Genomic DNA, 17,038 nt, shown 5'->3' on the forward strand with positions numbered 1-17,038 from the left:
CCACAATCACGCTGAGGGGTTTCTATGGCAACGGGGTTATTGCTTTTTTTTTTTTTTTTGGTGCCCTGTTCAGCAGCCCGGAAGTATCGGGGGACTCGGGAACCTCAGCGAGGTTCAGATTCTAATGTTGGTAAAGGTCATGTCCATTCACGCCATCGTTTTTGATCCAGTTTTTGTTTCACTGATGAGTGTACTGTATATATAATGATTCTGTACTCTATAATTTCAAAAATACGGTTGAAAATAATGTTGACTAGAAAAAAACAAAACAATCCGGTGAAGAGTATACTGATCTAACTGTTCTGGAAATGTTTTGGATAAAAAGATGACGTTTTTTTGTAGATGGAAATGATACTTTGAATCTGTACAAACCACACTCCATTCTGTTCTTTAAAATATTTCTTTCTTTTTTTAAAAAAAAAATTAAGCTAATCTTGTGAAGATGGAACCCTTGGAAGAAATAGTGGCTTCAACAACAACAAATGAGAATGGGGATTTGGGACCGCAAGAAGAACCAGCAAATCCTCTCCTGAGGGCTGCTTTAAGGGGTGATATGGAAGAAGTACAACAGATTTTTGAGGACTTGGAGGATCCTGATCATGAAAAAGCAAATAAGTTTTTAATGGAAAAGGATCTTCTAGGGAGAAACTTACTATTTGCAACTTGTATGGTTGGTCAGAATGACATTATCCAATCCCTGGCAAAATATGGAGTTGACCTGAAGGATAAGACAGTCAGAGGTACATAATGGTCTAGATATTTTGAATTAAGCATCACTAAGATTCTAGGAAAAGATCCTTTTAAGAATTATGTCAGTTTATATTTTGAATTTGAAAACTGACTTAGTGCTTATAGTTATCTTTTCAGTTAGAGCTTTCTGAACTAAGCCTTTATTCAACTCATTCTTCTTTCCTCCTCCTTTTTCCCCCCTTTTATTCACTCATGTCTAATTCTGGGAGACTGCCTGGATCAGTCCCTGCAGTTTTGTTGGCAACGCTTTTTTAAAAATTGTTTTGCCATTGCCTTCTTCCTAGGACTGAGAGAAACGGACTACAGGTAGTTCTTGACAACCCTTAAAAATTAGGATGGTGCTGACAAAAGTGACTTTTGACATCCCCATGGTCGTGTGTTCAAAATTCAGGTTCTTGGCAACCGACACGTATTTATGATTTTGTACATTCTAGTAACAATTATGGTTGTAAGTCAAGGACTATTTATAGCACAATTCACCCAATTGGCTTTGTGCCTAAGGTGGGACTAGAACTTACAGTTTCCCAGTTTCTAACCTTATGCTTTAACCAGATTGGCTCTCTTTCATTCTCTATTTTTATCTACTGGTAATTCCAGCTTAACCACAATTTTCACTTGTGTTGTACTTTTTTCTCCCACATAGATTCTCAAACCTTCACCACAGAATTTGCATGTAGTCATCTTTAATTCCTGGTTTGGGAAATGCTAACTCTCTTTTTCTTTCCTTGGCTTTGACTCTACCATTTCTTTTTTTTTTTTTTGTATATATAAAGTTTTATTAAGGTTTATTACAGTATAAAATATAATGGAAGTCTTTAACCTTAAAGGAAAAATCATTTTATTCATTTTAAGACTATAAACGTTTCTTTAAATATCTTATATTTAGATATAAATATCAATATTTACAGTAGTTATGAGATATATTTATATTTATAACTAAAATCAATTTTATGTAGTTTTGTGGAGAGGAGATGGTTTGTAGTCTCTGTCTGGCATAATTACCTCCTATGTTGCTTCCTTCTGTTCTTTACCTTTCTTTTGTGATCAAAGAATATTTTTTTTAAAAAGAAGCTTTTTGTAGGTCAACTGGTATCTCTTGGCCAATTCATTAAGACTGGAAGATTTCAGCCTCCCCAACAAGCAGTCCAAAAATGTAAATTATAAATTTCAATGTCAAATAAAGTGGCAAATTCATAAAAATGATGACATAAGACCATAATTTTTTAAAGTTTAAAGTTTAAATTTTTTATGTTTCTCCAAGAAAAAAGTACTTCCTTATTTTAGCTCACCTCTGGCAACCCTCCTTGCCATTCAACATCAACAATAATGATATCCCCCAAATGGTTAGCTCTTCAAAAAGGAGTAACAAGCTGTTTCTGAAAAGAGCCTGCTTTTACTTTTAATAATAATAAAAAAGTGTTTAAGAAATGAAAAGCATGACTCCTTGTCTGTAAAACAAATACCAAAATGGCAGCTTTTTCATCAACAAAGTGATTTTGACCCACCTTTTAGCTTATGGACTTCTCACCTGGCTACCTGGGTGTGCTGCTCCAGTTTCTTTTCGAACTGCTGATGCATGAAGGATGTATGGGGTGATTCTGGGACTTTCTCTAACTCAGAAGAGTCATATAAAGTTAGGGAACTTGGTGCCCTTGTCTGTAAATTGAAAAAGCTTCAGTCCAGAAGGAGCATTCCAGACTGGTGAGTCTTCACTGGAAGTCTGAATATACCATTTCTGTAGCTCCATGATCCTCCTAGAAACTGCCAGAATTCCCAGCCAGCATTTGCTTGGCTTCTTTCTCTCCACAGTCCATTAATTCATTAGCTCCCCTATAATGTTTCCACTGAGCAACTTCTTCAACCTAATTTTTCTGTCTAAAATACTTGTTTCTTCACTTTATTATTATTTTTTTATAAATTTTATTTGAGTTTTCACAAAAAGAAAGAAATACAAATAAAACATCTTTTTTGAAAGCAGCATAATCCCGGGTTACATTTCTTTGTACAGACGCAAATTCAGGTTCATGCTCATTTTTATATTCTATTCCATATCTTATTACTATTTTACATTTTCTACATGGCTTCTCCCCTCTTTTAATTTTCTCAATTTTATTTTATTTATTTCATCTCAATTCAAATCATTATATTTATATTTTTTGTCTGTCCTGTTTCAATTGTCTATTATCTTTTCTCATTAAACAAAATTTCTCCTGTAGTTACTGATTGGAGTATGACGCCTTTATATCTTTCCCCTAAAGTTATAACACTCAATATAATACATAACTTCTATTCGGATTCTGCCTGGTACATTCTTAAACTATACACAGTATTCTTGATTTTTTTTTTTATAAATGTATATAATTAGAACAACATTCCATTCCAATTCAATTCTATCATTAATATTAATATTCATTAAAGTCTTAACATTTTTCACATTACTTTTCAATTAAATATCATACTTCTATGGAAACAATTATAAACTTTCCATAGTTAAATCCCCCCCCCCCGTCTTCACTTATATTTTATAAAACATTGACTAATTAAAATGTTCCCGTTCCTTCCTAATTCAATTTTCTCATTTATTTTATTTCATTTACTTTATTCACAAACATTTCACTAAATTACACTAACTTTTATCCCTCATTCTAATCATATGTTGTTTCCAATTTTCTAAAATTATTTCTATTACAAATATAACAATACAATCTTATGTACCTTTACAGAATCCCTTTTTCAGTTAGATTTTCACCCATTATCTCTAAATAGGTCCTGTTTCTTTATATCTTGCTCCAGACCTTTGTAACTTCTTTTCCTTTCCTTCTTCCCTCTCTTCTTCTCTCTCCCCTTTTTACCCCTTTGTCTCTCTACCTCTATTTCCCTCTTCTGTATTCCCCTTTTCTGTTGCTTTTATACTTATGTATTATTTTTATACTTATGTATTATACTTATTTTTTGAATTATTTTTCTTTTCTTTGGTTGTTTTTTTAAGTCTTAAATTCTCCATCCTCTTTCCCCCCTTTCCTTTTTCTTCCCCACATAGAGTTACTTGTTCATTAAAGATGGCTTCTTCTTTGTCCCAGTCTTGTTTTGCAGTCTTTTCTTGTTGTTTCTCATAGTTCCAGATCTCCATTTCTAAGAATTGAAAAACGAAGCCAAAAGAACCCTTCCCTTCTTCTGCATCTTCTTTGTACTTTTTAAGTTCCATTTTCAATTCATCCAAAAGTGATGCCATTGTAGAAATTTTTAGACAACCACCCGATTGATTTTAGTCATTCAAATATAATAACCAAAAATCCAAAAGTCACCAAGTAATCCAAATACACGCAAGCTGTTTCTTTTTTGCTCTTTCTTTTTTTTCCCACTTTCTCTTCCTGGGGTTACTATTTAGTTGTAAAGTTTCAGTTAAAATGTATCTTTTAGAAGTCTTATTGAAATTTTACTTTGGATTCTTTTAAAGTCCAGACAGTCTCCTCCCTCTTCCAGATCCTGCCCTTATTCTTTTTCTCTCCCTTCCTGCTTATAGAAGAAAAAGTTTTTAATGTCCAGAAATCTTTATTGTCCCTTTGGCATTTAGTTATATTTTCAGCTTAATTGCCTATTGATGCCAAAGCGGATTTTTCCAATTTCTTATTTAGGTCTCTTAGTTGTCAATATAAGGAAGGAGAGAGAAGAAAAAAAAAAGCCAAACCTTTCCCTTTTCACTTTCTTTCGCTGCTTCCGACTCTTCTTTGGGAGCGATGTTATTTCTTATAAAATTTAAATTCCAGGGTACCTTAGTTATTGCTTTTTCAACTTAGCCCGGTCAGCCAAAACTTTCATTTCTTATCTTCCTCCTGCATGTTCTTTTCCGGTTGAGTTCTTCTTTGAGGTGGCTATTTCTGACCACCGCTCCTACCACCTTCAGGAAAGGGAGTAATGGCCAGCTGAGGAGGAGAGATGCGGCTCTCCTCGACCCTGCTGGTGGTCTCCCCCCTCTTCACCACCTCTACGGGGTGGCTTAGCCCCGAAACCAGCCGGCTCGGGGCACTCCAGCGGCGAGCCCAGGCAGAAACCGCACACGATCGCGGATTCCTGTCTGTCGCTGAAGCCCTTCAAACCACGTTTCTTCACTTTATTAAAGTCTATGTACCATTCTGAAAATTTTATTTCTCTATCAATCAAATGCATATATGCATTTTTGTAAAAACATATGAACAAGAATAGATAGTTAAAAATAAGCTGATAGTTTAAAGCAGGGGTCTTCAAACTTGGCAAGTTTAAGACTTGTGGACTTCAACTCCCAGAATTCCTGAGCTAACATGACTGGAGGAGGAATTATGGGAGTTGAAGTCCACAAGTCTTAAAACTGTGACGTTGGAAGACCCCTGGTTTAAAGCAATGTTTCTCCATCTTGACAACTTTAATATGCTTGAATTTCAACTCCCAGAATTTTCCAGCCAGCATGATGGAGGATGTCAAGATTGAGAAACATTAGCTTAAAGAGGTAATGTATTAATCTTTTGATTCTAAAGACTGAATTCACAGGCATCGGAGTTTTTACAGAAAATAGTTGGCAATTCTGTGGATATATATTGTTGAGATACATATGATTAGGTGAAAGTTTATGATAATCTTGGATTAGAGAATATTTAAAAATACTGAGTTGAAGGTTCATTACAAAATTCAGTAATATGACAGTTAAACATGCATGAGAATAAAATAAATGCTTATTAAATGGTTTAACAGGGAACAGAGAATAAGATTATGAAGGCAGCTTTATTTAATATGTTAATGGTAAATGTATAAGGAATGCTTGTGAAGATACTCAATATATGTTTGTTTGACACTATACATATGAAGGTACCTTTATACCTCATTTAGCATATTATTTCTTATTCCTTTTCTGTGCTTTGCATGTATGTTCTACATTATTTAAGCATTGAATCAGAATGGCATTCTGAAAATTGATTGACCATCTAGCATTAATCTGATTGTTTGCTAATGGGCAGTTGAATTTTCTTGTATATAAAGGAATACATTATGTAAAAAGTATTGCATACAGATATTCTGTGCACAGTCATGTATATTGATTTGGTTTGTTCTCTCAGGTTATACACTTCTTCATTGTGCTGCAGCCTGGGGTCAGTTAAACACACTGAAAACTCTGGTAGAGCTGGAAGCTGATATTTATGCAACTACATTCCGGGGTGAAAATGCTAGAGACATTGCAAATCGATATAAACAAACAGAGTGTGCTGAATTCTTGGATTGGGCAGGTAATATTAATAACTGTTAAGCTTCTTTGAGATATGGATTTAGCTTTACAGTACTCAGATCAACTGAATTCTGAACAAGTACAAATATCAAATATTTGTAGTATATCAATTATATAATAACAGTTATTTTCATGGAGCAATTTATGGAGAAGCTGTTTTCTATCTAGTATATTGTTGTTGTTGTTGTTTTTAAGACAATTTCCCCAAATAGTTAATTTGTGCTGCAAGACATTAATGATAGGTCAATTCACATGAGGCTGTTTTAAAAATCAGAAAAAGTGTATTAGGACATTGCATTTACTGTAGGTAGAAAGGCTAAATAGCTGTATTCTACAAATGAAAACTCATATACCAATAGTTTGCTAGACCACATAGAGCCATCTATTCAAATTTCATAGGAGAGAGACAGAAAGGAAAAAGCAGGAACCGAAACATCCTTTACAATACATGCAAAATAAAGTCAAGGAAGGAAAGTAAAAGCTCTTAGCAAAAGGAATCCCTATACTGTCTTTCACTACGGGCAGTCCTGGACTTACAACCCTTTGTTTAGTGACCGTTCAAAGTTACAACAGCACTGAAAAAAAATGACATAACCAGTTTTTTCACTTACAACCATTGCGCCATCTCTGGTCACAGCAGAACCATAATTCTGGCTTTGATCAACCAAAAGATGAACATGTGACCATATGGGTCATATTTGGGGATCTTTTAGGGTGAACTTTAGACATCACTCAGAACTTTAAACATCACTAAGTGACCGGTTGTAAGTCAAGTCAAGGACTTCCTGTAGTGATTCTTTTCTAATTCTTGATGATTTTGTCATTTTGTGAGAAGTGTCTGTACCTGTTCAGAACTCAAAGAAAGGATCATTTCTTATCAAGTGGTCTTCAGAGCCAGAAATGTAACTGATGACCATATAAGAGCATTAAAACAAAGCAGGTAAAACTGTCTTGAGGATGATCAGAGGAACGGGTTCAGAGGCTAAAGAGTAAAACAAAGGCATCTTTTCTTTTGATATTTGGGCAACTTACATAAGCTTGACTTTTAGCTACTGAACCACTCAGCCATCTTCTAATTCTTTTAGGATCACTTGCCTTTTGTCTGTTCTTTGCTTGCCTGTTTTCCCTGAGCAGAAATCATGTCAAGAGAAAGTTGGGAAGAAAGGATTTTTTTCCATCTTTTTTTTCTGTCACATAGAATTAACTATATCTGAAATCCAGCCAGCATAAAGAATGCTGATCTGCTGAAACAGCACTTTGCTTCCTGTGAAAAGGGAGCCTTTTATTAAAGTTCCGTCCCAGTTTTATATAACAAAGGTAAGATCATATTGAAGACTCACTGCATTATCTACCAAATACAGTCTTTAATTATTCATACTGTAGATGCAAATTACTTTGGTTTGACTTTAAAACAACATTTAATAGCCCCTTTGTGTCTTCTTTAGTGCAATCCATAGTATTCTGCACAGAATCTAACTCTTTTGCCATCTTATTGGATTAGGTGCAACACGCCAAATATTCAGTAAGGGCTGAATATAGGAAGGAAGAATTTTTGGGCGTATATATTATATGCTGTCTGCACTGGAGCTATGGTTGTGCAGACAAACTGGGAAAAGCTGTTCATCTTCATCATATTCATCATTTCTTCTCTTTTTGTTTAATTTACGGTACTTGATTTCTTTTTTGTGATGATGGGTGACACGCTTCATGTATTTCATCATCTTGGAAGTGTTAGTCACTAACTTGTAGAGCATTTTGTTCGTGTCGTGGCTGTAGTCGTCATTCACTTCTGTGACAACCGATACTGCTGTTGTCGGGTTCTCTGGCTGTCAAGTAAAAAAAAAATTCCAAGCATGTTAATGTTGTTTTAAACTTACACATGATAATATAGTGGAGATATTAGCATTAAAGTAAAAAAAAAGCTTCATTTTTATATCAGGAAAGTAGTTCAGTGTATTCTGGTATCTTTTATTGCTATACTGAGCATTAATTTTATAAGTTCAGTAATTACCTGTCTATTTATCAGATCTCTGTTTTGAAAATACAGGGTTTTGTTTTTTGTTTTTTAAAAAGTTAAATAGCAGATGGCTTTGAACAAGAGATTGATATGTAAATAAGAAGTAATGGATGCTTTTCTCATCATAAAAATAAAAGTGCCAAGAAAGGTTTCCTCATTCAATTTTGTAAGTATTGAAATTCAAATTGTTATTAAATGTATATGATCAAGGCTAGTAATAAGACTATTAACCTTATACAGAGATCTCCATATTTTAAACTTTGGAAATCACTGTTTACCTTGGAGCTAGATAAGTAGACACCGATTATATCCAACATTCCTATATTCAGACAGTTAAATACTTTTAGCCTTGCTTCAGCCATGGAGAAATTTATGTAATTTATTACATTTCTTCTCTGCATGAAAAATACTGTTATTTAAAATTATTTCGCATAAAGCTGTACTGTAATCTCTCTATATAATATTACATTCTGGTGGCAGACTTTCATTACTATTGGTATATTTTGCTTGTTACTCCTTCCTTAGATATTATCTTTGCTTTGGATTTTTGCCTAATCACCAAGGTTCCCCCTCTCCAATATGCTTCTCATTGTCTTGAATTGTTTTGATTTTCTGACATAAAAATATCTGTTCCTTGTCTTTAGTCCCATTTGTCTTAGCTTTTATAAACTGAACTTTTTTTAGTTTTTAGCTGAACTTTCCAACAGAGTTAGATATTTTTACTTACGTACTGTGAATTAAAACTTTTATTGAAAATGTACACCATCTGTCTTGGAGCTTCTTACCTCAGATTGGGCACTGTATTGAACTTAGAATAACAGTTGGTATTGTTATTATGATATTATTATGGTTCATCGCATTATTATTATTTTTAAATTTTATTTGCCACTTGTCTAGCCATGGGGTTATTTTAGGTGGCTTACAATAATAAAAAGGAAGAAAAATTAAAAAGTGTGTAAAGAGGAACAGGTGTCTGCCATCACTCTAGGAGTCACCTCCAGTGTGGAACTCCCTCATTTCATCTTTTGGCTAACTGGCAGAGCCATGCCTTAGAGTCTCTTGCGGATTGCGGATATTGATAAAAAAAATTAAATGTTCAACAATATAAATCATATATGGACTAGATTATATTAGATTTTAACTATTCAAACAACTATTGAAATTACAATTCTTTGAAGGCTAAGACTTCAAGTTTAAGTTCCCTCCAGATGAATTAGGATTTTAACTCTTAGAAGTCCATGTAGAAGCAGAGAATTCTGTGAGCTGCAATGAATTGACAATTATATATTATGCAGAATGAATATATATATATATATATATATATATATATATATATATATATACACATACATACATACACACACACACACACACACACACACACACACACACACATATATATATATATATATATATATATACACACACATATACATACACTGTACATATATTGTGGAGAACCAGATATGCGAAGACCAATCCCAATAGCATTCCCACTAAATCTGCTTCAGATAATTGGAGGACAGATATTGGGGATGTGAACCAGATGAAATAATTACATCATCAGCAGACTGCATTATTTTTATTTGATAGGATTCTGAGTTAGGGATAGGGAATGAAAGTTAGAGGTCGGGCAATGGTATAATTGGGAAAGGATGAAGCATCCTCTTCATTGCACAACTGGTATCCAAATCTTACCTTTATGCTTTTTGTCAGTTTCAGTTTGGGTAAAAGGAAGTGTACAGCTAAAGCTATAGCTATGACAAGTGCCACTTTGTAACTAGCATATAATACTTCTAGGCACCCTTTAGATAGTCCTATGCCAGTAAAACACTGGTATATGCGACATATTGAGTTATGAAAAAGGATAGATTGCTCTTTAGTCACCAATTCCAGATCCTGTGGAGTCATTTCCCAAGCAACCCTTGTCCAGGCTGGTCGTTCACAAAAACCAAGAACATCTTGCATCAAGAAGATAGTCCACAAAAGGAAAATCTGGCAAGAATGACGCAGAAACATTTTATGCTATTTTCAGGCAAAAATGTCTCTATGTAATGGATGTTCCTTGTGTAGGAGTTGCAGCAACTGGCCTTTGAGATTCATTATGGACTGCCACAAAAGAATCTTAGTCAAATAAATCCTTCCATGATAACCAAGCTTCCTGCCTGGGCATTAGAGAGATTTGAATGTGGTAATATTAGCCCATCAGGTGTAAGAAGATTCTGTGATGTCATAAAGGAGCTCCAGATCTTATAGGAAAGTGTCTATGAAGTCAATAAGAACTGAAGGAAATTGTTTCATAGTAAAGAAATGTAAGGCAAAGAATACAAAATGTCTAAAATTGGAAATATCTTCCTACTCTTAAATGTACATTTATCAAATTATTAGCTGTAGACATGTCTTGTCCCTCGTTCCAGTACCATTATCAACACAAAATGCATATCATATAATTATTTATATATCCTTTTTCCTGTTGATTCTTGCATTTCCTTATCCATGTTGGGAATAGACCTGTCATACTTGTTCATTTAAAAATGCCATTTTTACAGTTGATATCAGATAAATAGCACTGTCAACTTGAAAAATCTGGCTAATCAATGCCATTCCCGAGGGAAGAAGGTAAGGTGTGTTATTTAATGAAAATGCATCCAGATGCTATGAAAAAAACCTCAGCCTGCATCTGAAATAATGAGAAAATTAATAGTAATATAGAGATATTTGAAAACCTTACTATATTTTGTACTAAAAATTCCCATGTTTAAACATACACAATGCATTTCCTAATTCTGAATAAGGCATTTCTAAAAATCATATCCTAGAGTGAATATTTACTAAAAATCATTGATAAATGTCATTTTATTAATAATAAGTTGTTATTTTCTGAGTGTAATAAATTGTTTTGAGTGTAAGCTACTTTAATTGTAATAGAAAAAATTAAATTCGATAAAATTTTAATATAGAAAGATGTTATAGAAATTCTTTAAATGATTATGCTAATTATCTTCCCCAAAGCAGTATAAACATCACTTGAGGTTTTATTAATTTTGCTGCTCAGATGATACCCTTGCATTATATTGGTTAGATGGTGAAGGGAGAAGACACACCTCCCATGATTTATACATACCTTGGGGTATATATAAAGGAAAGAGAGGGGGTGAAGAATAGAAATTAAATTCTATAGTATCTTTGCTATCCTATACTTCTTGCTCATTATACTAACTACCAGGAAGTGGCCAGTTTACATGACCAATTTCCTTCTACTTGGTATATATCAGGTATAAATAACCAGACATTTGATGGGATTCATGCATTCATTGAAGTCATGGACATTTGGACTTATAAAGGAAGGGAAGGATGTATGGAAGCATAAAAGAAAAATCCATAAATGGGGTCATGACATAATATAACATTTGTAACTCTCCGTCCTGAGACCTTAAGGGAAGTAGATTATTTACACATTCTGATTGATTGCCTATGTTATAATGTCTACAAGGAAACATAGATAATGAGATTACAGCAAAAGGAAATTTACCATTTTGAAGTTATGCAGAAGTAAAAAAAAAAAACAGCAGGAAAGACATTGGTTGACATTGCAAATACAATTAGAGACAATTCAACAGGAGAAAGGCAGGCAAGCAGCAATAGATGCATGTGCATTCTTGTCAGCTCCTTTTTAAAAAAATCAATATTAAATGGTAGAGACAGTTTTCATCAAGATTACTGCAGAGTGAAGGCAGTTTAATCTTTCACTTTTGGCTGTGTTCCCAATCAAAATATACCCTCCAACAATTGCTTTTTTCCTAGAAACATCTCATATAATTTACTCTAAAATGGATTGCTCACTAGGAACAACGGGAAAAAATGAAAAATCAAGATGATGCACAAAATCTAGTTCAGCTTCAGCTGTGATAGACTTGCTGTCATACAGTATGGCAGCATTTCTTGGATATTCTTATGTTTCTTTATTCTCTTTCTTTTCAGAGGCCAAGCAGAATTTACGCAATTTAATTTCCCAAATTCAGGCAACAATCACTGATCCTGAGAAAGTTCAGGGAAAACTAAATAAAGAAGATAAGGTATATTATTTAATAATACTTAATTATAGGTTTTCTTTATGTTATGGTTTCAATTTGGCTAGTATAATCTAAGGCTGATCCAAATGAGTGGTATGTTTGGTATAATTAAAAATACATGTTTAATGCCAAAACATATTTGATAGTTACTGACTCATGGCTACTGATAACTTCTGATGATCCTATTGATGACCCTATAAAAGTATTATAGGGTCATCAGAAGTTTTATTTCAAATGTCAAACTACTTCTTCAGTCTTTTGCAAGGACTAAGTAAGAAGAAATGTCACATGATATAGGGGACCTTTAGCTAACATTGCCATTTCCAAATCTTTTTAAATCAAGATTTATTGGTGACTATAGGTAACATATATTCTGAACAATTAATTGTTATATATAGCATTTTCGTAAACCACACATGGCTTTTAAGATACAATAAAAAAGAACAAATTGTAGTAAAAATATTATCCACATTGTTTCACACAAATAAATAGCCTGGAACTAATTGATTATAGTTTCATATATTAATTTCATAGATATTTAAAAGTGAATATATGAACAAATACTTCTTTATATTGGAATATCTCTAGGAAGTTCAGTATTTGACTACCAAGTTTTTGTACCAAGTTTTGTATCTGAATTTATGCATGGAAATTTAGAAACATATTTAATACAATTTTGTAACTATTAACTATTTCCCAAATGTTTCTTTCAAATACATCATATATCCTACTTACTTGCTACTTGTCTGCCAAAAGAGTGGCAGAACAAATATGCTAACAATGTCACACTTTTATTACACTGTTTTTGTTTGAAATTTCTCATGAAGCCTAATATGTATAAATAAATATTTTAAGATGTAAAATAATTTCCATTCTCTGAAATCATTCAAAAGTTACTATACCTTACATGTCTACATTTTGGCTAGATTACCTCTAGTGCTGGTTGCTAAAATGCTGTTTTTTGCCTATACTCTTGTTTATTCTTTGTGTAGACAACCTCCATCAAGGCCTGTCAGGCCAAGTTGGACTGGCTTGAAAATACAAAAGAGCCTAATACACAAGACTTTATTGATCAGAAGCAGCAGTTGGAGGACATAATGCTTCCTATCTTCACTAAATTGGCTACACCACGTGAGTATTTTAAAGCTTATTTTTGGATAAAAGAATTCTCACATTTTTAGTTACTATTTCATTTTTCAGGAGGTGTTTTCTGCTGTCCTATGCTAGGTGTTGAATCTTTGCATAATCCAGAATAAATTTTTTTAAGAGATTTACTTCTACTGTATCTTCTAAGTTAATTAAGTTTACTGAAAACTTCACTCCTTCCAATTCATTCTAGGTCCATGATGGGGGAAGTGGCAAGCAGAGCCATCTCTCTGGGCATGCCAGCCATCGCCTGTTGCTCTTCCGGGTTCTGGTGCGCATATGTGTGCTGGCTAGCATGCATGCCAGGAAGCTGAGCTTCCAGTTTCCGGTGTGTGCATGCAAGCTGGCTAGTTGATCTGTGCGCGTGCATGCCTGCCAGAAACCGGAAGCTCAGCTTCACAGTGCGCACATGCATGCCGGGAGCTGCTCTTCCGGTTTCCGGCATTCCCCGTACACACGCATGCCCTTCCATTTTGGCACTCAGTGCCGAAAAGGTTCGCCAACACTGTTCTAGGTTTTCCAATGCCCCATCAAATAACAAATCTATGGTGGTCCTTGCGTACCAACCACAACTGGATCCAGTCACTCTGTCACTAAGCAAAACATTATGTGACCATGTTGGACTGTTGGACTTGTTTCTCCCACTGATTACTGCAGGTCATTAAACGAGACATAATGTGACCATATCTTGTCATTTCACTTTCCATTTGCTTGTTGGAAAGCATCCAAATTTCGATCACATGATAGCTGAGATGGTACAGTTGTCATAAGTGCAAGGAATGGCCATAAAGTTATTTTGCCAGTGCCAAAGTACTTCAAACAGTTGCTAAACAGGCCTGTTAACAGGTTTTTCTGGTCTTTGGTTTTTGACAAACATGTCTTCAGAAATTATTGGCAAATAACTCTAATTTTACCTCATCATTGTTTAGAAGTCTGGTCTTTGTCTAGATCTACAGCAAACTTTATACTTGTCCTGATATTATTTCTGGACAGCAATGGTTTCTTCCTGGTACACCCCCCCGCCATGTAGATCCAATTTACACCACTTCTTTCCAATGGTAGACTCATGGACTTTGACATCAATAGTAACGAGATCCACCTGCAGATCTTGCGATGAAATTCTGGAGTTCTTACAGACTTCTTTTAGCCTGGCCAAGTTGGCAGTTGTTTGAAATCTTTCACACTTGGCAGTTGATTTTCTAAACAGTGGAATGATTATTAATTGTTTGGCAATCTTTTAAATCCCTTCCCAGATTTGGAAGGTCTCAGAGAGCTCTTTTCAGTTTAGGTATGGTGATACCATACCCTTTCAACAACAAAGAGCAAAACATGTTTGAGGTTTCAATAGCAATAGCACTTAAGACTTATATACCGCTTCATAGAGCTTTACAGCGCTAAGAATTAGCATATTGCCCCCAACAATCTGGGTTCTCATTTTATCAACCTCAGAAGAATAGAAAGCTGAGTCAACTTTGAGTTGGTCAGAATCAAATTCCTGGAGTGAGCAGTGAATTAGCCTGCAGTACTGCATTCTAACCATTGTGCCACTATGGCTCTTTAGCACTTGAAGGTTTGAATATGGAGAACTTTGTTGTATTTCTTAAGGGGAAATTTTCAATCTAAATAGGGGAGTTCAAATTGATTTCTGTGAATCAAAGTTATTTCACTTATTCTACACAAAATATCTTTGATCACTAATTGAAATGTCATGCATTAGATTTCTACTCATAAAAAGAGTTCTGTACTTCGAAGTAAGGCAAAATTATTTCTGTCCCTCTAGGTTTTGTTTCAGCATAATTACATAGATTTACAAGCAGTTTCCAACTCTATATATTCCACTATTTTCAAATTCCCCCCAAGAATCAGGATTGTAATAAATGCATCTTTTAAATATACATGTGTATATTGCACAGCTGGTTGTGGTAAATGTGTGCATTTTCCCTCATGTGTCAGAAATTTGTTTTATTTATGTGGAATTCTTAAAATTACAAAATACTATACCCTCTTCTCCACTTGGTAAGAAATACAGCAATGCAATAAACAACCCCACCAGGCATTGGTCTCAGTTCAATGTTCCACTACTTGTCACCAAGCCATACTTAGCTTTTACTGCCCACAATCTCCTCCAAGCCAGCAAGCACAAATCTTCATCACTAATGCTCCTGAAACATTAATCCAGTCACTGCCACTATAGACTGCTTGCCTCATCAGCAATATCCACCAAGAGTTCATCATTGCATTATTTTGAGTTGGTCATACAGCTGCAGTCTCTTTCAACCCACATGCACTCCATGCCTGCTGGCAATTTTGGAACAAAACAGAGGATACAATAGTACAATGCTGTCTCATCCATCTCAACAGAAACATGGGCAATTTTGGGATGGAATATATTCAACCACCCAATGGCAGAACATTGTCTAGCAAGTGATATGAGATGGAATGAATATTAAAATAGGGAGGCTATTTATTTGTATCCCATCTTTATTATTTTTAAATAACTCAAGGCAACAAACATATCCAACACACCTTCCTCCTCCTTCTGTCCCCACAAAAACAATACTGTGAGGTGAATTGGGCTAAGAGAGAGAGAGAGTGATTGGCCCAAAGTCACCCAGCTGGCTTTCACAGCTAAGAGTCTACTTAATCTGAAGGGTCTACTACAAAGGTTTCATTATCATGCGAGAAACTTTACTGTTATATCTCTATAAATCAAAAATGACACACTGCTTAATTTTGAGATAATGCTGTCAAATCCCATGAACATCAAGAACAGAAGTGAGGGCCCTCAGCAATTTAAATCTGAAATTCTGCTTCCCTACAAAAATGAAGTATCACCAGGGCCCAAATGAACTAAACATTTTCCCATAAGGATTAAAATAACCAAGTCATTAGCATTGAGGTAGAATACTCTATGCTTTTTCTAGATGTGGAAGGCAAAACCTTTTTTAGAAAGAATTTGAATGATATCCTGCATAAATTACAGTGTTGACATATTTAAGAATGAGTAACACAAATATTTTAACTTGATTTATTTTCTGAACCAGCTAAATAAGTCATCTTTGTTAAACCTATTCCGTACCTCCACCTTAATCATTCACAAAACAAATTAAGCTTTTAATTAATACAATGGATTAAAATGAAAGTCCTAAATACAAGTAATAGTTTATTCAATTTATTTTGTAAAATGAATCCAAGAACCTTCATTTCTGATAAGGCAAGGTGAATTTTTTTTACATGACAGAAATTGATTCCCATTAATGAAAAAATATTAATCTGTTCATGAATTACGTCTTTATGTGGCTGGAGAATAGAAAATACATTAAAGAAAAATCTACTGTTTTAAAAATGATAGATTCAATTCCAAGAAGAAGGTTAAGAGGAAAACTGATTACATTTGAACAAACCAAGCCTAAACTGATTAGCTGAAGCTGTAAACCACACCAGTCACTGGATTAAAAGAAATTAATACTTTGCTTCCCTTTTGCAACAGCCTCTCAAGGTACATTTCCACACATTTAAATCAACCAGTCCTGCAAAGTCCCAGTGATAGCATTCTGTTCATATGATTTCTCTTCACAATTGCTATGGAGAGGTATAACGAAGGTAATTCTTGCCCGATGGAAGTTGCTTAGTGCAAATCCCTCCTGGAAACAGCTTTTTGGCTTCTTCATCTGATACGCTTGGAACAACCATGACCTGGTCTCCAGACTCACAAGGAAAGGAAAAGAAAATTAGTAATAATTTTACTAATTACTCTTATTTGAATAGCCTAGAATCTCCAATCAATGAATCAGACTG

General features: G+C 34.4%; 3 protein-coding genes across 4 annotated transcripts in view; 1 reads left to right on the plus strand and 2 right to left on the minus strand.

The window, feature by feature from the left end:
• Positions 1-20: 20 nt before the first annotated feature.
• ANKRD45 (ankyrin repeat domain 45) overlaps positions 21-17,038 on the plus strand; it is a 24,516-nt gene continuing 7,498 nt past the window's right edge. Inside the window, exons 1-5 of one of the 2 annotated variants that reach the window (XM_026669162.2) lie at positions 21-136; positions 429-740; positions 5,838-6,005; positions 12,003-12,097; positions 13,087-13,225. In XM_026669162.2, coding sequence (XP_026524947.2) covers positions 25-136; positions 429-740; positions 5,838-6,005; positions 12,003-12,097; positions 13,087-13,225 — 826 coding nt within the window. In that variant the 5' untranslated portion in view covers positions 21-24. The remainder of the gene's footprint in view (positions 137-428; positions 741-5,837; positions 6,006-12,002; positions 12,098-13,086; positions 13,226-17,038) is intronic. The other variant, XM_026669163.2, reaches the window with a different exon arrangement.
• On the minus strand, positions 7,416-10,040 carry TEX50 (testis expressed 50). The gene is made up of 2 exons (XM_087958988.1): positions 9,720-10,040; positions 7,416-7,830 (listed from the first exon to the last, which is right to left on the minus strand). Exons 1-2 carry the CDS (start codon positions 10,038-10,040, stop codon positions 7,570-7,572), a joined length of 582 nt encoding a protein of 193 aa, XP_087815114.1. The 3' UTR covers positions 7,416-7,569.
• PRDX6 (peroxiredoxin 6) overlaps positions 16,255-17,038 on the minus strand; it is a 14,570-nt gene continuing 13,786 nt past the window's right edge. Inside the window, exon 5 of the mRNA XM_026669166.2 lies at positions 16,255-16,948. Coding sequence (XP_026524951.1) covers positions 16,823-16,948 — 126 coding nt within the window. The 3' untranslated portion in view covers positions 16,255-16,822. The remainder of the gene's footprint in view (positions 16,949-17,038) is intronic.

Source organism: Notechis scutatus, chromosome 3 (assembly GCF_049901735.1).
Source record: "Notechis scutatus isolate UNSWTSFEM ecotype Mainland chromosome 3, rNotScu1.2, whole genome shotgun sequence".
In the NCBI taxonomy this organism is placed as follows: domain Eukaryota; kingdom Metazoa; phylum Chordata; class Lepidosauria; order Squamata; family Elapidae; genus Notechis; species Notechis scutatus.